Raw genomic sequence first — 24,037 nt, 5'->3', positions numbered from 1 at the left:
AGAGTCGACTCGTCTCCTTAGAGTCAGACTGGGAGTCAGAATGAGAGTCATGTCGAGAGCCGTAATCAACCGAGTCACGCTTTCTGCGTTCGGATAACAGCGGCTCGGTTTCCATTTGGTTCTGCTGGAAAAGACAGTAATTAATTTTTTTTTAAACGTCCTTAACAGAAAACTCCCACGTGTAAAAGTGTGAAATACCGTGAATAAAGTGTCCGAGGTTTCCTCAGGACAGACCTGTAAAGTTCCCCTGTCGCCTTTCTGACCCGGTGACTGCTTTCCGCTCATGACAACATCAAGGCGGGTGTTTTTAAGACCCCCCGCCCATGTTTGCGTCTCGTGTGTCACGGTTTATGACTGCAAGCGTTACACTTACTAACAATACCCGAGTTTTCGCGAACAGATGTGAAAAACCTGCAGGTTTTCACTAAATCTCGCCGTTCATCAACAACCTGTAACTATCACTTTAGCGACGTTTTTTTATACAACCGACACCCTGGCGCGTGAGTTATGGCGAGAAATATCGCGATAAAACACGAGAACTGAAACAAACAGACTGCTAAATGGTGTAAAAGTGGTGTGTTATAAATATAATATATAAACATAATGAATTATAAATATAATATATAATATATATATATTTTATATATTAAATATAATAACAAAAATTACATATATATATATATATATATATATATATATATATATATATATATATATATATATATATATATATATAAATTAGTAATATTATTTAAATTATAATACAATGTAATACAATATATAATATAATATATGATATAACATAATATAATATAACATAAAAGCTTCTTGACTTGACTTGACTTTGTGGACAAGAACTGCTGCCATGGACCAAAAACAAGCTAATCAAAATGCCTGCAGATTTTTTGGTGAAAAAAATTCCAACAAATAAAAAATAATTATGTTATAAGAAAACTAATCAACAAATCTTTATTTCTTAAAGAACAAAACATGCTTTCTCCTTTTGTGGTTACGTTTAACGTTGTGTTTAATGTTCGTTATATCACTTGTGTTACAGCAGCTATAAACAGTAACGCTAACAGCTGCCTCTCTAGAAGAAACAATAACAACAACAAAAAACAGCTTGTCATGTTATCAAGAAACCAGAATCATCACCCCAACCTTGAAGACTTCCTCAAACTTAAATCTTATCCGCAAGCTTTACTTCAGAGTATTACAAAATTTTCTGTATTCATTTTCTTATTACAAAACACAGATACTGAAGCTTCGTTGCAAAATAGATGTCTTCTCATAGAAAACCATGTCAACAAAAAATGTTTTCTGCCATAGACGTTCCTGTGATATTTACTATAGAAATAACTTATATCATAGGAAATTAATCCACCAGTTGGAATGGAGAATTCGAAGCAAAATGTTGACTGTAGATGTGAAGAGTAGGGATCCATCAATACAGGCTCCTTCAGCATGCTGGGCCACATTAGCGAGCTATAATAGTGAATGCATATACTGTAGGTCTACACAAATTACCTTAAACCTGCTTCAGTATTTACGTATAGCAGCTTTTTTTGTTTGAAAGTAAAACATTAATAGAATTAATTTTGTCTATTTATAACAGGTTCAGTTGCCTGGGAAAAACAGCGTAATTGCACAACGTAGGCTATGTAATGGATTTTAAAAAATATAACAGGTTTTTTGTTTCTGATCTGGTCAGTGCAATGACAATACAGAGAGAAATGTGGGTGAATTAAAGCTGATCTTTTTTTATACATATGTTATATCAGTAGATTCTTACTATCATGCTTATCAGCGCATATTACGGACAATGCAGCGATTTAAAGGGTAAAATACACATTCTGGAAATGGCATTTGCAGAATATTCTGTTTTGTGAGACCTCAAAACAGAAAAAAGGGGGTGGCACGCTCTTACACACAAATATATTAGGGGAATTTCTTATCTCAACCTCAGATAAGACACCTTTGATCATTCTGTGCTTTGGCCATTGTTCTGTTTAACTCCTTATCTCACCCTTTTGTGTTGTTCCTCCAGGAGAAGTCACCTGTGGTCACCTATTGTATGGTTTTTAATCTCATCCAGTTGTAAGACAGATCAGGCCTAGTTATCTTTTGATTACCTAATCAATAACAACACACAGTAACAGTTTATCAACAGACAAAAAAAAAAGGGTTCATGGGTTAAAAAAACCTTCTGTACTGTTTTTATACTATATTCAGATATAATTTAAAGCTGCCTTGGGTGTGAGAAAGGCTCTATGTAGACGATATGTATTATTATATATATTATTATTATTATTATTTCCATATTCCTTGGAGAATCTTTGATCAGATCTCATGGCAGTATCTACTGTCTTGTCTTTTAACATTTACCTTATTGCACAAGTGCTGAGTCATGATTAATGAACCTCAAGAGACTAGAACGCTTATTGTTTGCATGTATAACATACACAGCTGAAGTGAGAATAACTTTTTTCCTACAGTATGCACTTAGAGATAAATAAAAGTCTCATGAAAAGCTTTATTATACATGGTAAGTATTATAAAGCGAAGTATTTACTGCAAATTAAGCATTCAGAGGGGAGTTACATTTGAACTAAACATGGATTGTTTGGAATCAGGTTCTCTTTATTATTGTCAATGAATAAGCCATAAAAATACATAATCCTCTAGACTGAAAACTTTCCTGTGAATGAAAACTTATGGCTATAAGTTACAGAGCATCACATATTCAATAAATGGATGTGTACATACGACTCGGACAGTTTATTTGACATGATGAGAATCTTAAAAAGTGAAGATCACCAGTATACATGGACCTTATATGAATTCTGCATATCCAGCCTCCATTAGGGAAATCTGTAAAAGAGAAACTTTGCTTAGGATAGCAATGGATTATAATCTGTACACCGAGCCGAAACAAATCACTACAAGGAGGCAAAAACAATTGAAAGACAAACCTCATGGTCAATGCAGCGGAACTGCCAAGTCCACCGTGTGTTATAGAGGAAGGGACGGAGGTCGAATCGGTTGTCGTCTGGGCCGTAGCTCTCGGCGTGGTACGACGGAGTCACTGTGGTCATCTTGTGCCTGTTGGCTGAGTACATCCTAAAGAAATGCTTCACTTTTGCAGCCACCTAATTAGACAGAAATGGAAAATAAGAACAGACTAATTACTAGCAACAATATTGTAAGAAATTACAGATAACTGCACCCAAATTCCACTCCAAGATACACATCTAAAAGAGCTCATTCCTAAAAAGGTTTAAGTATCATAAGGTAATACGTTTAGGACTCTAATTGTATAAACTTGATTCAGTCGTTAAAATGGTAGCAGGACGGTATAGAGCGGTAGCAGGACATACTGTAAAGGATCACCACAAACAAAGGGTCTATGTGACCGCGATTACCATTTAAAGTGACCATTTGGTTGATAACAATTGTAACAATACCAAGACAAGGTGTACGTGACGATGATTAACATTTAAAGACAATCAGCTAGACAACAAGGTATAACCCAGCCATTTGGGAGACACTCAGTTCTTACACTCAATACATATTCAAAGCAAAACCTCATTTAAATTACCAAAAGGGAAAACAGTATAAAATGCTTGAGCAGGATTTGCTCTGGGTTCTTATTGACTCCGATGAACCCAAAGTACTTCATGTATTTTGTCACTGCTCTGCTGGAATAAACTTCTTGTTCTTCATTAAGATCTTCACCATCATCGTCTTATTTTTTTATTTCTTACAATAACTGTCATACTGAGTAACTCTCATACATTTTAATGCCTTTTTTAATTGTAACTGAAATTGTCTGAAAGATCATTAGCTAAGACAGCCAGACATATTTTTTCTGCAAAAGTTAAAACTATGTTGGTAGACTGGTATTTATTTGAAGATTTATCTAAAGAACCGCTGAGCATGTTGCCTTCATCATCACTCCACCGTTGCCATTATTAATATCATAGCTATTCAGCTAATGCAGAGAGTGTTAGCTAACATTCATCACGGATACAGAAGTAAGATTACTTTGTGTAGATCATATTCTCAACTACTTACTTGAAGCGTTGTGGAGAAAAGTTGCACATTACATAGTGCGAGTTGGGATTCATTAACAGAGAAAAAGGTAATGTGATTGTGATTTTGCAGAACAAACACAGAACATGATGTTACAAATAAGTCAGTGAAGAAGAAAGAGAGGGAAGAAAAATAACAAAACAGCGTTGTGTAATAACAGTAATGCACAAAACAGGGCATGCTGGTAACAAAAACGACTAATATACAGTACAGTACATTTTTATTCCTATATTGTATCATGATGTATTTTTCTGGAAATAGCTTCAAATAGGATCTTCAAACCATGGAGATTGAAATTCTGTGAAGATTTTGTTCATCACTGACAAGTTAGCTAAAAAGCCTACTATCCTAACATGAAGGTTCTCAGCTAAAAGTTTCATGAATCCATGTAATTGTTTAATCATGAATGATTAATTAAAAACCGTGATGACATTTTATGACATCTGAGCTCGTGGCTAAGCGCCAGCCTAGGGGAATCCAAATCAGGAGTCTCTGAGTCGCTGATGTTTATTCACAATAAATTAGACATTTTATCTTTTCCTCATATTCCTAACAAGTTCCTTGCAGTGTAAATCATTAGTTCCTTGCAGTGTAGGGTAGCGGTGCATTTATACCAACTAGGTAGAGGACAGAGCTGACCTGTGATGGAGAACAGCTTTCTCTCCATGAGTGAATGAGTTTGCAGAACATGCTGTACGGGCCGCACTTTGAGATCTTCCTAAGCTTGCCGATCAGCGACAGCTCCGAGTAGGTCATCCCCATATCGGCCTGAGAGAGACGGAGACAGAGATTTCTTTATATCGTTCGTTCACCAAAACCACACACAGCTAGAAAAAACAGGTAGTAATATAGAGATGTGGGAAAGATGAAAGACATAGTTAATAAATAGAGATGTCATCTAAACGTTATTAGCATGTTTTTATTTCGCATAACCTGCCTGATTTCTAGAATCAGCAAGTGCTGTATGTATAATATAAGCACAATATTACACACAATAACAATTTTTTTTTTTCAGTTGACTTGAGAAACGATTGAAGTAACAAAAAACACTTAAATTATTCAATCCTCTTTTTGAAAAGAAAAAAAAAAAGGACACAAATCATGTTGCAAAATTATTGCCACCATACAAAATTTATACTAGAAAACAAATTGTAAAAAAATTCTATTTTGCCCTCAGTCTTTGAGAATATTATTAAATAAATAAAATGCTGCATGCATGTAAAAAAAACAAAAAATGAAGGAGAATTTATTGCAATTAAACTATGCATTGCCATAAGCTCAAACATAAGCTTCACTCATCCTTCATTTTCATTATTCATTTGTGTGTAACAAATCAAACAAAGCTTTACATTCAAATCTGCTCCCAGTGAATCAGTCACCATAATACACAGTTATTACTGTTTCACTGCAATAATAAACAATAACAACGCATTTTAAACACGTGCAATAACAGAAATTTTGTAAAATGTGCAATATTACCTATGTGCAATATGTCTTCAGTGTAACCACTACTCTTTTTATACATTTTTGTTTTTGTATATACTGTATTATATTATGTATATAATATATTATATTATGTCTTTATTCTTTATATATATTTTTGCTACTGTAACAGAGAAATTTCCCCATTGTGGGACGAATAAAGGTATATCTTATGTTATCTTAACCTCTCCTACCTCGTCGGTCTGAGACACCTGGCCGTGTGACAAGGGTTCGAGTTCTGCGGTGGGAGGAGCGGCCACGATGCTGCAGAGGACAGAGAAACAGTTTAAACCTGAGTGACTCAAAGAGAGGACTCTCAAAAACAAAACATGTCCCTCACATGGTCTTGTCTAAGTAACTGTAGTATATGATCCCACACCTGCATATTTTTCAGCTTGATTCGCTCTAACACACCTCATTCAACTGGTTCTAGAAGTAAACACCAGTTGAACGAGGAAGGGGCAAAAAATGAAAAGAAGAAAAATTAAAAATCACAAAAATATGCTAAATTAGATGTAGCATGTACTTCCTGCTATTTTATACACACTGACAATATCGTAGCCTAATTGGTTATACGTTTTACTGTTTACTGATTTGTACAGTGCTTTGAAAAAGTATTTTCCCCCCACCCCCCCCACCCCACCCCGAGCTCCTTTAATTCATGATATTTGTTATCTTTCATGATCTTTCATATAAAATGTAACTCAACCCAGTTATCAGATCAACTTGGTTAACTGGTTGATTGTGTAACTAATGATTGATGGAGTAACTAAGCATTTTACTGTCGTCGTTATTTTTGTACAGTGCTGTGAGAAAGAATTTGCCTCCCCCCCACCCAGAGTCTTTAGAATTTTGTTTAATGCGATGAAACAACTGAAAAATTCATTCTCTATCCATGCTTTGGATTTTCACACACCTCTTAAGAGCCGAAAGCTGAAAATGCTCAGCACAGTAAAGCAGGAAGCTCTTCAGATCCGTCTTACTAACACCTCCGATAGGGTTTATGTCAGCACTGGAGCAGTCGTATTTAGTGAAGTAGCCAGTCAAACTATGCGAACGGAAAACAGTTCATGAATTTAGATTAGATTAGATTCAACTTTATTGTCATTACACATGTACAAGTACAAGGCAACAAAATGCAGTTTAGGTCTTACCAGAGTGCAATAGCAGCAAGTGCAGGATATACAGTGTTTACATGAGTTAAATAAATTAAATAAAATGGTAATATAGGAGTAATTTACAGATGTGTATGTACTATGAACATAATATACAGATGGCTATTACTATAAACTGAAATTTACAGAAGGATATGTGCTGTAACAAAATATATGGCTATTACTATAAACTGTAATTTACAGATGTGTATGTACTATGAACATAATATACAGGTGAATATATACAGTATGTACTATGAACATAATATACAGATGTATATATGTACTATGAACATAATATACAGATGAATATATATGTACTATGAACATAATATACAGATGAATATATATGTACTATGAACATAATATACAGGTGAATATATATGTACTATGAACATAATATACAGATGAATATATATGTACTATGAACATAATATACAGATGAATATATATGTACTATGAACATAATATACAGATGGCTATTACTATAAACTTGACTCGTTGGTTATGAACATGTGATTTTGCAGCTTAAACGAGACAAACCTCTCATCCACGTTGGCAGAGCCAAGCACCAGCAGACCTCCAGGTTTCCCTTGAGCCCACAGATACAGCTGGGCAAAGAGGTACGCCAAAATCATCCTGACACGAGCCTGAAAGATCAAAAACACAAACAGACTGCGTTTATACGTACTCAGACATGAGGAAGGAATAAAAAGGATGTTATGCTGTGATGATATGCACGCAATTCGGCAATGCAAACAATTATTACATTTCAAATTATGACAACCCAAGCAATTCTATCAGTTTATAGTTTGCTTTAATGTTTGTAAGTCAGTTCCTGTCATCACAACCGGTATATGAAGCTGTAAACTGTGGTTCCCACATTAGACTTCGTTTTCACTCTGTTGAAGTTACTGAGACAAAAAAGAAAAGCAGCATGTCATGGTTCCAAGCCCAACATCCTAAAGAACTTCTTGTGGTGAAAACAAAATAAAAGAAACAGCTTTATCTCAGATTCTTTCTTCTGATTCAAGTATTCTAGCAAGTTCTGATATTCTATTTAATAATAACAATTATTATTATTATTATTATTATTATTATTATTATTATTATTATTATTATTGTTATTGTTATTATTATTGTTATTAATAATAATAATAACAATAATAATAATAATAATATCAGTGTTATTATTATATCAAATTTTATGTAGTTTTACAATCAAATGAACGTGTTTAGTTATTTCTAATTATTAACAGGTCACTTTTTTTAAGTTATATGCTGTATATAACTTAAATTGTGGCAATGACTGTCTTGTACATTTATTTATTAATCGGTGACCACATTTAGCAATGATCAGACAATTTTTTAAAGTAAAGCACAACACAGCACAACACTGCAGTAAGTTACACAAAATGTTCATCCAGAAAACAAGTTCTTGTTATGACTTACATTGTAGACTATATATACACAGGTGCTGGTCATATAATTAGAATAAACTTGCCTGACCTGTATGTATGTATGTATGTATGTGTATGTATATATATACATACATACATACATACATACATACATACATATATATATGTGTGTGTGTGTATGTATATACACACACACTATATCTCCAGACTCTCTTTCTTATTGTGACTTTACTAAGACAAAGATATTCAACTTATCATGTTACTGACAAACCAGAAATGAAAACTTCACTACAGACATCTTCTAAAGGTTTAAATAAACATCTTCAATTTATTAATCTTTTATTTTAAACTTTACTTTTTGTTCATCTGTTTATGTGAAACGTGTACTATTTAAGTTGCTGGGAACTGGCTGTTATTTAAAATGATGTAGAACTGCTATCCATAATGGGTATTAAATAAATACTAAAAAGGAATTAAAAATATTTTAAAAAATACTGGAGAAAACATATTCTATATGTTTATTAATGAACTGGAAATGTTTAGATGTGGTATTTAAGGGGAACAACCTCCTAATCAATACACAATTGGCAAAGTATATCTGACTGTAGAAAGGACATTATTCATAACAACACATTCTGGTGTTTCTAACAGTTTATACTGTAATCACACCCTCCGGTGTCACCCAAATGAGGATGAGGTTCCCTTTTTGAGTCTGGTTCCTCTCAAGGTTTCTTCCTCCTCCATCTAATGGAGTTTTTCCTCACCACAGTCACCTCAGTCACCTCAGGTTTGTTCATTAGGGATAAATACAAACACATTTAAATATTTAAATAATTGAATTAAATAATTAATTGTCTTAAATAATTGTCTAAAATTAATCTTGAAATGTTTGTACTATAATTATGATGTTATCAAGCTGCTTCGAATTGAATTAAAACTGAATTGAACCGAATAGACTCTTTTTTTTGTGTTTGGATGTTATATTTTATTATTTATTATGTTATTTAGAATTAATATATTCATTATTGCTTGCAAGCGAATATATAGAATATTTTCTATGTAATAATTTCTAAATTATTATTATTAGTAGTATATATTTTTAAGCACAGTATTTTGTAAATGGTATCATCTGATATTCAGGGTTTCAGTAGCAGTATCAGAAAATAAAAATCCCTAGCTGTCACTATAGCAACAAAAACTTCAGCGCGAACATCAACACAGTTCCGTCTGTCAGAGAATTAGTGTCAGAGTTGCTGTTTCTAACCAATCAGATCGGGGAATTTAACTGTGCTGCGCTTTAAGTTTTTAAGATCACTGTCAATGCAGTCATTCAGCAAATAACATTACAACAAAAACAAATCTGCAAACTCAGACTTACAGTATGTTCATTAGAAAGCAAAGGGAAGGAAGCAGACAGACGGCTCAGGTGTTAGAAGTGTATGCTGTTGCACAAAATGTGCTTCGTTTGCACAAATGAAGGAACTCAATGGAAAGACTGAAGTGAACAGTGTCAAACGGTCCAGCATGATCATGAACACTGTGGTCAGCTTGCAAGTGTTGTTACAATGCTAGCAACTTCTTAAGCAGAAACAAGCAGTCAGCACAATTTGCCCAGGCTTTTCTAATGGGGTAAGGTTTGAAACAGACAAAGTGCATTCCAGTACAAACACAATGTGATTCAGCTTTAATAAAGACTAACAAAAACATTTTAAAGCTAATTAAGACCTAGCAAACAGACAAAAAGAGGATCAGTCAACAATCGATACGTTTCACTTCAACAAATCAACGGATATAAAACTACTTGAGTAGGCCCAGGTTCCCCAAATCACTAGAATGTTTGAGGAATAAATCAGGTTGGGTTGTTCAAAAGGAACAAATCAACAACAGGTTGGTGTGATGCCACCTTTAACACCATAGCAATTTGCCAATTAAATTGAACTTTTCCTAAAGTATGGCACATATCGGTCCCTTATAGGGAATTGAGTGAACTCTTATATTTGGAAGAGCTAGAAATTTTTCAAAAGGAAATGGGAGATTTTCCAAGGAAGCCCTGTTCGCTTTGTGCGTGTTGAACATGAGTAAAGCTATCATAGAAATTATTACATACAGTATGTGTCTATGCTATACTTTAAAACAGGAATCCTGGGCTTGCAATTTCTCCAACTCAAGTACTTTTCCCTCACAAAAATCACCACAAATGAAACTGAGTAAAGAAAAGACACATTGAATGTTGTGAAACAAATTACAAATCACTGACACTAACGGTGGAATATCTTCCATAAATATTGGAATGTACTGTATCACATACCATCTCATTACAGAAATCTTTAACATATCAATGAATGTGTCTAGTTCTTGGTTAAGTTTTTCCCCAGAGGCCAAAACATGGAATTTGCGCCTGTATGGTTGTGTCCGTGTTCAGATTTAAATGTCTTCGTCATGTCTACACTCCACAGTGGTGGTTAATATGAAGCTCATACGAAAGTAGACACTTAGAACATTAAGAATCTTTTTTACAGGGCAGTGGTGGCTCAAGTGGTTAAGGCTCTAATTTGTTGATAGAAGGATGGAATAGAAGCACGGCCAAGCTACCACTGTTGGGTTTTTGAGCAAGGCCCTTAACCCTCACTGCTCCAGGGGTGATGTATCATGGCTGACCCTGAGCTCTGACCTCAACCTCCAAAGTTGGGATATATTAACCAGTAAGTACTTTTTGTCTTTATCATCTATATGTTGTCCTTATCGTCACTCTAAACTAGGGCTATTCAATGACTTTTTCATGGGGGCCAGTTCATGAAAAGCATCCTAAATAAGGGGCCGGAGAGATACAGCTTGCAATGTGAGTGATGACGTCAACAACAATATCAGAGCCCATATGTAATATTTTTACACCCTAAGACACCACAGTAAGCTTTTTCTACATTTAAACATCCTTGTTGTATTTTGAAACTGCATTACAACAACATCAGTGCATTGTAAGTACCCAAGTATTCTACATTCAAATGTATAAATCAGAGAGCCAGATCACACACATTCAGAATTTAACTCGTTTAACGGAGACTTAAGTGCACATAAAAATAGTTCACAATATAGAATATATCATTGTTTCAAAATAAAGTATTTTAGTATTTCTATTTAAACTCCAACAGCCATCTCAATAATTCACAAACATTTAGGCTGCATTCTAATGAGAGAAATTTAGCAAGAGCAGTGAAATCAGGTGTGTATTTTGTCAGTGCAATACACATACAGTGGTGCACGTGCTGGGCTGTGAGGGACGTGTGATTACTCGTTTTAATTCAATTCATGTCTGAGAATGTCGATTTGCACGTGTAAGTACAGTAGAGCTAAGGTAGTAGAATAGGGTAAATGTTGTTTCCTTTCAAACTGAAGGGAGAAATTAATAGAAGAAATGATACGAACAAAAGTTCTCATCTGTCACTGTCCTGTCAGTTATCGTGTCTCACAGGAGAGGCTGCTCTCGCCACTTGCCTAATGTCACGTGACTCCTGCTCTGTGCTGCGGCTGTGGCTCGTGCTGAATGGAACAGACAAGAGCCTGTGGCATGACAGAAATTCCCTTGTTTTAACTTAAAAGAAAATGTTCAGCTTTAAAATGTTTTGTCATTAGATTGTCATAAGATTTCTACTAAAACAGATACCCAAGTGGGGATTAAAATAAATAAATTAAAGGTTCCCACCTGTACATTCTGCAAAGCCAGGTTCTCTCGACTGCTCCCTCCACTTGCACGGAAATTCGGCCACTTTCCCATGACAATGGAGAAGATTCCCAGCATGCCTTTCACTGCTGTGTCAATACTGATGTTGAGGTGATTGCTATGAGCAGAAAAAAATGCAAATTTGTAGTGTATATTAAAGTTCCACAGCATTCATGACACCTGGTTTTACGTTTATTTCGGTTCTGACTTTTAGAGACTGTAGAAATCATGATGAAATGATGGAGAGTTACAGCAGACGGTTAAAATTGAGCTCGAGAGATTTCACCGAATATTTTTCATTCTTTAACTTGTTTATTCTGGTAATAAGGAAAAAACTACAGAATTAAAATCACTCACTCATTCATTTATCTCACTCATTTTCTACCGCTTATCCGAACTACCTCGGGTCACGGGGAGCCTGTGCCTATCTCAGGCGTCATCGGGCATCAAGGCAGGATACACCCTGGACGGAGTGCCAACCCATCACAGGGCACACACACACACACTCTCATTCACTCACGCAATCACACACTACGGACAATTTTCCAGAGATGCCAATCAACCTACCATGCATGTCTTTGGACCGGGGGAGGAAACCGGAGTACCCGGAGGAAACCCCCGAGGCACGGGGAGAACATGCAAACTCCACACACACAAGGCGGAGGCGGGAATCGAACCCCCAACCCTGGAGGTGTGAGGCGAACGTGCTAACCACTAAGCCACCGTGCCCCCCCCCAGAATTAAAATCAGTTCTAGAAATTCATCAACATGCTGAAATCTTTCAAAATCTCTGGAAAATGATTCGGTGATTTGAACTTTTATTATTCTGTTTCGATTTCTTAAAAGGAACGTTTGGGGTTATCGTCTTCCAAAAAGATTCATTTATGGTGGAGTAATAACCTCAAGGCTAATGCAACAAGGCTGTGGAATAGAAACTACATGCAAACGAACGGACTATATTTACAGCCTAAAAAAACCTCGTCATCTGACCTCCCGATTTGAGCAGCCAGCTCTTTGGCTCGGTTGCAGGTATCCACTGAGGAATTTTCACTGCCCATGTAGCATGTGGTGAAGAGACGTCCGGTCAACTCCCGAGGATCCTCAGGTCTGTAGGAGGCATCGTTCACCATGCGCTGAACGTCCCCTAAAACACGGTCATCTGGAAGAACAGTGTCACTAAGACTAATACAGCTGAGACAACTAATTCTAGTTCATCAATTTTCAATTCAATTCAATTTATTTGTATAGCGCTTTTAACAATTTCCCGTTGTCTCAAAGCAGCTTTACAGAAGTATGGAAACAGAAGAGATAGAAAAAAGAAATAAATATATAATAATAATAAGAAGAAGAAAAAAATAAGAAGGAAAATAAAAAAGTGAATATATACAATTGAAGTTTAAAATTAATTTTAAAAAGGTTAGCTTAAAATTTAAGATACTATATATCTGTTCCTATCCCTAATGAGCAAGCCTGAGGCGACGGCGGCAAGGAAAAACTCCCTGAGATGATAAGAGGAAGAAACCTTGAGAGGAACCAGGCTCAGAAGGGAACCTCATCCTCATTTGGGTGACACTGGACAGGAAATAATGTAAATGTAAATAATGTCATTTCTACAACAGTTTATAATAGTGCAACCGAGAGCTCCTGTGGAACTAATGGGTCATCGTATACTCTGAGTTCAGCACAGACCTGATTGCTGATAAAGACCAGACTATACATTGGTTCAAAAGAAGGTATGACAGTCTCCGGGCCGGCTTCATTCACAACAATCCCATGAGACCCCTCTTCAATAGTTTGAGTAATTAAATCTTTCCTAATTAAATATTTCTCCTTTGGTGGGAAAGTGTCTGAGTGAGTGTGTAAGCTTTTCTTCCCTTTGGGTGAATCCTGATAAATGGTTCATTGAACAGTTGGAATTGCAATGCGAATGTTTGCATACCATCAAGATACAAAATGGTAAATCCTGACTAATCTTTGCCCAGTTTTCTAGAGAAGAACTAGCTATGCTAAACTGCTGATGGTGTGAAAGCATGTGTATAGATCAGTGTGATTGATGGACTGATGTTCATGCCTCAAGCCTGGAGTTCTGGAGAAAAGCTCTAGATACTCCTGACTAGGACAAAGCAGATCCTGAAGAATAAATGAACTTTGCACCTGAGATGCAACTCTGTGACTGAAACACATAATTCCGTAAAACTAAACTATTAAAAACTTTAAGACTAAAAGGCGTTTAATACACAATGGGAAGACTCATATTCCGTTACAGAGCTTAGCTGTACTCTGAAATTTGGCCTCGATCAGAATCTCTGTGTGTGTGTGTGTGTGTGTGTGTGTGTGTGTGTGTGTGTGTGTAAGTAAGACTTACTGCCATGTTTGATTGCCTGACAGACGAGCACACACATGGAGTAGACGATGCAGGCTGATGAGGCACTGTCAACTCCGCCACTGAGAGGAAGCAGGAAGCCAGCCTGAATCCACAGAGAGAAAAAGATGAAAGATATGAAATGAAACTTGAGGTGTGTGTGTGTGTGTGTGTGTGTGCGTGTATGTGCACACACACACACACACACACCTCATGATTCATTTCATATCTTTCATCTTTTTCTCTCTGTGGTTTCAGGCTGGCTTCCTGCATACACACACTCACACACAAACACACACACAAACACACAGGTGCACCCACACAGGCACACACACATTCAGATTCTCACCTGACCACTCCTCCTTAAATAGTCCCATAGCCAGCATGCAGGACCAAGACTGAGTGGGAAAAAAATAATAAGTATACAAGATTTTTTAATTCTACAATAATCTGTGACAGATTCAGAAAAAAAATCCAAGGTAAAGCAGGAAAACGAGAAAATAGTCTAGCTAACATTATTAATTGGTAATATCTAGTTTTGGGCAAAAGTTTACACACCCCTATGATTTCAGGTGGGGGAAAAAAACTTTTTTTATTTTTTTTTTTTAACAAGACACCCCATCATAGAGACATGAGAAATGAGCAGAAAAATGTTTGTACAGAACTAAATGCAAATTTATTATCTATAAAATTTTCAAATTACACTGGGAATCATTTTTAGGCCATTTCTGATCATTTAGGAGCATCTGTAAAAGCCAAACGTAACTAGATGTGGGGTATGTACTGGGGTGTGTAAACTTTTGCACTCAATTGTATGAGCAAGTAAGGGGAACAGATTTTATTCATGGCTGATGTTTCACATCCTGAAGGAATGTCTAATACCAGAACACTTCTTATTAATGTCGAAACAAAAATATCTTTCATTCATGTTTATTCTTGCCAAATGGTGTCTGGATTTGTGCCGTAATTGTGTTTCATTAACTCTGACACACCTAATCTCCTCCTCGGGTGTGTGAAAGGTCCAGTCGATGGCCTGGTGAGTAGGTAAGAAGGTGTCTTTGCAGTCGGACAATGAAAACCCGACTTTGATCCTTTGGTATGGTTTGTGCTCGTACTCCTGCAGGAGGGAAAACAACGACAGCAACGTCTTTAACAAACATCCGGTGGTGAAGCACGAACTTTTCAACGACGTCCCCAACGGCACCTTACCATGTGCGGGTGACATCTCTCTCCTCTATAGCTACGTACGTCCTCCAGGTCAAGAGTGGCTGTGAGAACTTCCTGCAACGAGTAAAAAGAGATGAAGAAAACACCTGCTAGCCGTTAACATAAAGGCTTACACACTGGATATAGCTTCAACTTAAAGCAGTTATGTCGTATTTCTGATAACGAACACAGTTTTACAAAAAATCAACAACAATTTATAATATGGGGGGCACGGTGGTTTAGTGGTTAGCACGTTCGCCTCACACCTCCAGGGTTGGGGGTTCGATTCCCGCATCCGCCTTGTGTGTGTGGAGTTTGCATGTTCTCCCCGTGCCTCGGGGGTTTCCTCCGGGTACTCCGGTTTCCTCCCCCGGTCCAAAGACATGCATTGTAGGTTGATTGGCATCTCTGGACAATTGTCCGTAGTGTGTGATTGCGTGAGTGAATGAGAGTGTGTGTGTGTGCCCTGCGATGGGTTGGCACTCCGTCCAGGGTGTATCCTGCCTTGATGCGCGATGACGCCTGAGATAGGCACAGGCTCCCCGTGACCCGAGGTAGTTCGGATAAGCGGTAGAAAATGAGTGAATGAATGAATGAATTTCTAAAATTTAGTGCCCTCTGTTGCCTGGTTTGAGAACTACAATCGAATTGAAAACACGTGGGTGGAGCCAATGGAAACATTCTGGAATCTGATTGGTCAGAAAGTGCTGCATAAAGGTTTGGATTTAAAAGTTGGTGCTTACAGCAGTACTGACAATAATATGTCTGTAATTCAAATTCCATGGTTGTGTTAATGCACTCGTTCTAACATTTTACCGTTTCCATAGTAACCATGGAAAGCACTTGGTAAGGAGATCAGCATGTTCAGGAAAATGTGGATACTCCGTTAAATACAAACTACAATTGCATACTACTGTGCTGTGGGGGGGAAAAAAACACCTCATGACATGGTTTTATTAGAAAAGAATTGCTTTCAGAAAGTTTTAATCTTTTGGATAGGGATCTTATGAGCAGGCGCCAGAAAGCAACAAGAAATGCCGGATTCACAAACATGTCCAGTGGGAAAACCTCCTTAGAAACCATGAAGATGGCTTTGGACTGCAAATAATACTGAGAGTTAATTACTACAATCGCTTTAGGCCTGCAATGGCCACAAACAGTTTCCATCAGTGACCAGTTCAACAAAATAAAATAGACTTCATATTAAAACTATCCTGAATGTCCTGCTTACACAATTGCACACAGCACACAGGGATAGAAGGAAAAGGTTTTGGCAATCACACTCTCTAGTGTCCATGCACGAAGATGGCTTCCCTTTCGAGTCTGGTTCCTCTCCAAGGAAGTTTTTCTCCCACCTTTGGGTTGCTCATTTGGCGTGCTAAATTTATCAGTTTAAAACGTAGATATTTCTGTAAAGGGGCTTTGTGACGACGTCCGTTGTTACAAGTTCTATGCGAATAAAACTAAATTCATCCTAGAAGCCTGAGTTCTTTCCTCAAACCTACTGTACTTACAAACTGTAGATTGGACATATGGAATAGTTTAGAATTGCAAAATCCTTCTGAAGCCAAGACACTTACCACGTCGTCAAGAGAGAACTGCGTCCCCTGAGCGACGATGTCTCCGTTGATGGCGATCATAGCGCAGCCATCGTAGTACAGACGATCTCCATCACAGCCTTTCTGATTAGCGAACAGATAGATGCCTCCACTCTGTAACCAAATGATTAACAATAAAGCACTCGCTGAGGAAAGTATTTTTTAAAACCATATTAAAGGAACTTATATAATGCAGCAAATCTCAAATCTGATTGGTCGGATGGTGTTAAAGTTATTTGAGGGTTAATTTTTCCTTTTATTAACTTTGCGGTTTTTTAGGAAACAGCTGCTTATAGCTGCTAGAACATAAGTGAGAACATAACTTGTCTCTCGGGAAATAAACATAACGTTTTAACTATAAAGATTTAACTTCATGCAAATGATTTGGGATGCTAGTTGCTTGCTGTACGTGTGAACGTAATTTAAGTGGAATAAACACTTCTTCTTCTACTGTGCCCTAACAGGAAATATTGTAATTCAGGTTTGGGTGGTAACATTCATTCCGCTTCGCTTGAGCCGTATCAAAACCGTTGATTATTTTCCTATAACAGCACATTCCAGTGTAGTTTATTCTTTAGTTACTTACTAGAATAGAAGACATTATGTATTTTTTATTTTTATTTTTATGTATACATTACAGCACAGTGAAACTCGTTTTTTCGCATATCCAAAAATCTTTATTTATTTATTTTTGGAAGTTAGGGTCAGCCATGATACAGCACCCCTGGAGCAGGAAGGGTTAAGGGCCTTGTCAAGGGCCTGACAACAGCAGTGCTGGGTCTTGAACCCTGATCCACCGAGCAACAACCTAGAACCTTAAACGTGTGAGCCACCACTGACCCTGGAAGCAACTGATGGTGGAACTGGAAACATTCTGTATAGCATTTTGTAAAGCTTTGTTACTAACATTAGGATGCGGCAGCCTAGTGGTTAAGGTGTTGGACTACTGATCAGAAGGTTGTGAGTTTGAACCCCAGGTCCACTAAACTGCCACTGCTGGGCCCCTGAGCAAGTGCCTTAAAACTCAAATGCTCAACTGTATGAAATGAGATCAAAAATTTGGGTCACTCTGGAGGAGAGCGCAATGCCACATTTTGTGAGATTATTTCTTGTTGATAATAAATAATTGTGAGGGAACTGTGTTTATTTTGGTCTCAGGGCTATAGTCTTTCTCTGTTCTATGACAAGAGATAGGAATATGTGTGTGTGTGTGTGTGTGTGTGTGTGTGTGTGTGTGTGTGTGTGTGTGTGTGTAGTAACTGACCTTTGTGGTAGCTGACTTGACAAGGTTCACCCTCTGGTCAGCTTTGCGTAGCTCATGATAGCTGGCAGACGAGTTCGTAAAAATCTCGATGCCGTCCAATCCCATGTCCACATGAGGACTGAGGGAACAATCGCACAAATTAGTGCATAGATTCACAAATCACACTCTCTTGTGTTTGAGTTCGGTGCTGCATACAATATAATAGAGATACAAATAGGGACCAAGATAATACGGCACTATACAAAATTACAGTGCAATAAATATTGGACACGGTCTGTTTTTTGTAAACGTTTGTAGAATATTGTAGATCACAAAATGTCCACCTGTATATCTCAATTCATTCTGAGTGGAGTCTGTAATATTTAAATAAAAAAAAATATTATTATTAGAAATAATTTTTAATAATTACATTTATTTTTAATTGCGGCCTAGGCAAATAATGAATACATTTAAAATAAAATAAATAATAATAATAACAATTTAGCATGACCAAGATCTAGATTCCTAGATCTTTGAGAATATTTAATATTAGCAGTATTAATAATAATAGATTTTAGTTTAAAAAAAATAATAGTCTGATTACATCATTAAAACAACCGAATAATCATCTAAATAAATAAAAATAAATATGAAATAAATAAATATTAAATGGAACAGCTATTAATGTTGAATGATATAACATCGGTGATAATCTGTCAACTGATTAGTGATTATGGAAAACAGTAAAGCTCAAATCATGATCTTCTATCTGATATTTTGCTGAATATTTCTAAATTTATCCTAAAACTCTGAACAGCGGTCGTTCTGAGTGGATTTGCTGCTGTGCTGAGTGGATTTACAGAGCAGTACCTCCTGGGGTTCCACAGTTCAGCACAGATCTCACTGCCGAGACACGTGTCCGTAGTGGACAGGACTGCGTCACCGAATGGAACCGTCACCTGAACAAAAAGATTAGTGGAAAGAAATCGGATCATTTTATTATTAATGTGATGAATTGACTGATTCAAATAAATCCCTGCTTGTCTATTGTGCAATAACACATTTAAATGACATATTTCTAGCTACAGAAATATTGACATACTTATTTATACCTTATACATCATTTACAGTAATTGACTTTGGTTTAATTGGGTTTTTTTTACCCAATTCTTAAAATTGTAGTTTAATTATGTGAACTGCACCGTAAGAGCTGCTTTAATTTTTGCTTGAACATTCATCCAGAACTTTCTTTTGGTACAAAAACTGGTCCCACACAAGAATGAAAAGGATTCTGGTAAGAATTTGTTGCACCATAATTGGTTTATTTGTTAAAACATGTCTGGGGTGGAGTAGAGAGTTTTACCTGTCCTGTCACATCCTGGATCATTCTTGGCAAAAAGTACTCCTCAACACATCTGCAAAAAAAATAAAATAAATAAATAAAGGCATTTGTAATGGAAAAATCCACCCTGAAAATATAATAATCGTTATCATCAAAGTGATCTTTAAGAGCTTGCCATGATTTCATGATCGTGATGTCATGCTCAGTTGTCGCTGATCTCTTTGGTTAATGTTTTTCCTACTGAAAAGAACTAAAAGAGAGCAATGCAGCAGCACTTTACTCCTTTCGAAGGTCCAGAAGTCAGAAGTACGTACACACAGCTTCGGTTTCAAGCGAATACCGGCATCAACACCGCCATTCCTATTAAACTGCATGAGTAATAAATTTTAAACTCGCTCTGTGACGTCAGAGAAGGAGAACGCCACTGACCTGGGATTGTTTATACATAAGCATAAAATAAAAAAGAACAAATAAAACAACAAACTTGCACTGGGGTTTTTCTATGGAAATATTTTCACCTTACTATTTCTCTAATAAAAGAGTGAGAAATATTTGTGAATATATGCTGGTCATGTACCTGGGTTTACTCCATGGAGAAAACCAGCGAAATTCCCGGTTGTTGCCATAATTTGCCAACAGCATTTTAGGCCGGATCAATAAAATCTTCCTGTAACAAAAGACAGGTTCACTTGTTAAATACATGATCAAGCTAAAACTATACCAGGGGATGAACCAAAATGACTTATACTTATTTGATTAGTATAAAGACTGACTTGTTCAGGAAAAGAATTCTGCAGTTATAACGAACGTTGTGATGCATAACAGGCCTGTAAGGTGAAAAATAAACACACAAAGATTGAATTAGTCGAATGCTGGAATGGAACACAGTAAGTAAGTAATTTTAACACTCACATGCCGACATCGCAGATTATATCCTGCGTCTGAGGAGACTCCAACAACGTCTTAAGGACTTGGAAGCAGTGAAGAAGTGTGTCGGATTCGTAGAAGTGATCAGCGCATCCGTAGCCACTGATTAGTGGAAAAAAGTATTTATTCTGTTAAAATAAAGCTTCACACACACTGTGCATAATTTAGGGATGGCATCTTTCTAAACCCAGGTAGAGGAATGTTTCATACTTCTAATTTAGGAGCCACTAGAAATAGTTGCAGTATTTATTGGGTCCTTCAAAATGCCTGGGTAAAAATAAATCTTGGCTTATCGTGCTTCACATTTCACACTGCTCATACTTTACCCAAGGTAAACAACTGATCCTGGTTATTCACAATCTGACATTCTGAAGCAATTAAAAAAATTTGCATCACCTCGATTTTTTAATACTGCACATTATCTAAAAATCAAGACCAAGTTCAAGTTTCTTTATTTGTCATTTCGCTCAATTTCATTGAGACATGCAGTGGAACGAGACGTCATGTCTCACAGGTCAAATGGTGCAACATCCATACAGACATTAAACATAAAACAACACAAAACACAGAACAAAAAGCATAAAACAACGGAGCAGGGGGCAGGTATGGACTATGCCATCAGTACAAAAAATACACTCAAGAAATAAATATAAATACAAGTATGTAGACTCTATAATGCTTCCTTGATATTGTACACATGCAACAGGAGGCATTCAAAGTCAAGCAGCTGGTAGCGGACTAGTGCAAGATGCAATGTGCAACACGGCGATATGTAAACTTCTGAACCGGTTCATTTGTTCAATTTCAGTTTTTATTTATGTCTTGTGGACTATATGTAAACACCTGTTATGCAAAATATCTAATTCAGGGCAGAACTAAATAAAAAACAAACTGAAATCCATACGATCCATCTTACGGTATTAAAGGTGGGGTGCACAATGTTTGAAAGCCAATGTTGACATTTGAAATCACCAAAACAAACACGCCCCTAACCCAAATGGGTGTCACCCCTGTTTTTATAGCTCCGCCCCCACACATACATACGTAACCCAGGCAACTATTATGGCGGAACCTGCAGGGGCGGCTGTCCGAGGGGATATTTTTTATCAGTAAATGAACTCATTGAGTAATACTATGGTAATACAAATGTGTTTTTGTAGTACTGTGTGTTGTACCGTGAAAGGTTTAGCTCCGTTTCACATGGAAGACGACGTTGAACACCTAGAACCCAAGGCAGAGGTAACGGCAAGTATTCGCCATGTCAATGTTTCAGTCGCTTTCGGCATATGTCAGACATGCGCACTGAACACTCTCTCCGCCCATATTGACAAGACACGCCCCTTTCTGCTCATTGGCTACACGGTTGTTTTCTTTGTCGGCCCGACTCATTTTTCAAACATCGTGCACCCCACCTTTAACATTTTGCAGATTCAGCAAGTGGGTGTAAACTTACGACTCCGACTGTATTCAGAAGGACTGCAAAACAAGTTACTTCCTGTTATCACTAACATTATAACAGCTATAGATATGTAGTCATTTTCTCACTCTCTTGTTCCTTGCGGTTTGTCACGTTACAGAGATTAAAGGTAACGCACATGGGTTGTCTGAACACACTGTTATGCTGAAAAACTTCCAAAAAAAAAAAATCTTGACCTCTGACTGTTACAAAACTCTTGCTCTGGAGACTCCTTCCACAAATGCTAAATAATCTTCTTCCCTCAGAAAACATCACTATATCATCATTTACACACATACAAACTCATTTATCCAAGCGTCCAGCATGCAAGTCACCACGAATGAGTCGTTAGTGTAGAAAAGACACCATAATAGAGCAATGTCTATAATATACACCTTGCAGCCTGAGCTACTGTTATAGAACATGTTATAGAAAACACCTTCTGACCAATCAGAATCGAGAAGAGACAATGACGTCATTACCAGATTTCCAGCTCTGGCCCCAGCCTGTATTTGGCCCCTTTAGATTTGGCTCTCTCAATACCTGTTTTAAAAGGTTATACAGATAAAAATGTATCAGATCAACTTTAATATCAGACACCACACCATGAAAACGCCTGGTGTAAAATAAATAAATAAATATATAAATCGTATACCACCCGTACGCAAACGTTATAAACGATTCAGACTTACTTTTCAGTATTCTTTCTAAATTGCCATCAAAATCTAAAGCCCATTGATTCAGGGAACAAGTCGCTAAAGTAACTTTCCGCCCCATGGTGACAAAACAAACTACAACTTCTACTAACTGTCCAAACAGATCAGCGCGCGAGCTTTCCTGCGAGTCACTTCCGGTTTGTAAACCCCGCCCACTTCACAACCTTTCTATTTGTTTGTTTGTTTGTTTGTTTGTTTTATTATTTCTTTACTTGAGGTAGAAAGCGTTGTAAAATCAATTCAGTTCAATTCAATTTATTTGTAAAGCGCTTTTAACAATTCCCATTGTCTGAAAGCAGCTTTACAGAAGTATGGAAACAGAAGAGAGAGAATAATATACATATATATATATATATATTTCTTATTATTATATATATATGTGTGTGTGTATACATTATACACACACACACACACACACATACACATACACACACACAAACACATTTTATATATATATATATATATATATATATATATATATATATATATCCCTAACCCTCAAAAAAGTAGGAATTTTAAGAAACTGGGGTCACTAATTCCACAGAACACAATCAAGAAGATATATAGTTTGAGTTATAAAGTGTTAAATAAATTAAAATAAAATACATTAAAAATAAATATGACTGTCATATAAATAAAGTCAATAAAGTCAAATAATTAGTCACTTTTTTAATTGTCAAAAAATGCTTGAAGTGTTTTTTTTTTCTATTTCATCTGACAATAAATATTGTACAAAAATGTTTTGCTTTTAAAAACAAAAAAAAAAATTATATTTTTGCTGGGTTAATTTTGTCAGTTTACACAATACATTCCTATATTCTTTTTCACTAATATCGTCTTTGATCACATAAACATCAAAGTATTACAAAATGTTTTTGATATAAAAGCATGTTTTTTCTAAAAAGTATATAGAGGCATGTGGATTAAAAGTTAAAGCTTAAAAACAAACAGAAATGCATAATCATCCACTTGTCTTTATGGACTCTTTAAGGTAAAAAAAAAAAATTTGCAACGATGAATTTAGATTTTTATTTTATCCATTTAGAGTTACGTGTATTGCTGTGAAACATCCACAAGACAAGTTACTTTCTGTTATCACTTATATTAGCTATTATAACAGCTATAAACACTTACTTGCCTTTCTTTATTTTTCTAGTCATATTGTCCTATAAGTTTTAACTTTTAATCCACATGCCTCTATATACTTTTTTAGGCAAACGTGCTTATATATTAAAAAATGTTCTAATACTTTGATGCGTAATAAAGTGGCAATAAAGTAGATTCATTTAAGTAGGTTAATTTAATAACAAATACATTATT

At 36.4% G+C, this 24,037-nt stretch overlaps 2 protein-coding genes across 5 annotated transcripts in view; both read right to left on the bottom strand.

Moving 5' to 3' along the window:
* The window catches only part of tpcn2 (two pore segment channel 2), a 26,895-nt gene extending 26,402 nt beyond the window's left edge, over nucleotides 1-493 (bottom strand). The window contains exons 1-2 of one of the 4 annotated variants that reach the window (XM_060886232.1): nucleotides 199-493; nucleotides 1-124 (exon numbers count right to left, since the gene is read on the bottom strand). The exon at nucleotides 1-124 is cut by the window's left edge and continues 39 nt beyond it. In XM_060886232.1, coding sequence (XP_060742215.1) covers nucleotides 1-124; nucleotides 199-285 — 211 coding nt within the window. In that variant the 5' untranslated portion in view covers nucleotides 286-493. The remainder of the gene's footprint in view (nucleotides 125-198) is intronic. The other 3 variants (XM_060886249.1, XM_060886240.1, XM_060886257.1) reach the window with 3 other exon arrangements.
* A 2,028-nt stretch (nucleotides 494-2,521) lies between these two features.
* On the bottom strand, nucleotides 2,522-22,843 carry nadsyn1 (NAD synthetase 1). Its single transcript, XM_060886219.1, has 21 exons — nucleotides 22,694-22,843; nucleotides 22,484-22,544; nucleotides 20,531-20,647; nucleotides 20,392-20,445; nucleotides 20,196-20,285; nucleotides 19,640-19,691; nucleotides 19,147-19,235; nucleotides 18,298-18,415; nucleotides 17,016-17,147; nucleotides 15,439-15,510; nucleotides 15,222-15,346; nucleotides 14,579-14,627; nucleotides 14,233-14,335; nucleotides 12,858-13,026; nucleotides 11,850-11,985; nucleotides 7,272-7,378; nucleotides 6,491-6,622; nucleotides 5,769-5,838; nucleotides 4,732-4,860; nucleotides 2,973-3,149; nucleotides 2,522-2,871 (listed from the first exon to the last, which is right to left on the bottom strand). Exons 1-21 carry the CDS (start codon nucleotides 22,776-22,778, stop codon nucleotides 2,833-2,835), a joined length of 2,106 nt encoding a protein of 701 aa, XP_060742202.1. The 5' UTR covers nucleotides 22,779-22,843; the 3' UTR covers nucleotides 2,522-2,832.
* Between the last annotated feature and the right edge of the window lie 1,194 nt (nucleotides 22,844-24,037).

Source organism: Tachysurus vachellii, chromosome 1 (assembly GCF_030014155.1).
Source record: "Tachysurus vachellii isolate PV-2020 chromosome 1, HZAU_Pvac_v1, whole genome shotgun sequence".
Lineage (NCBI taxonomy): Eukaryota > Metazoa > Chordata > Actinopteri > Siluriformes > Bagridae > Tachysurus > Tachysurus vachellii.
This window is presented reverse-complemented; position numbering and strand designations above follow the sequence as displayed.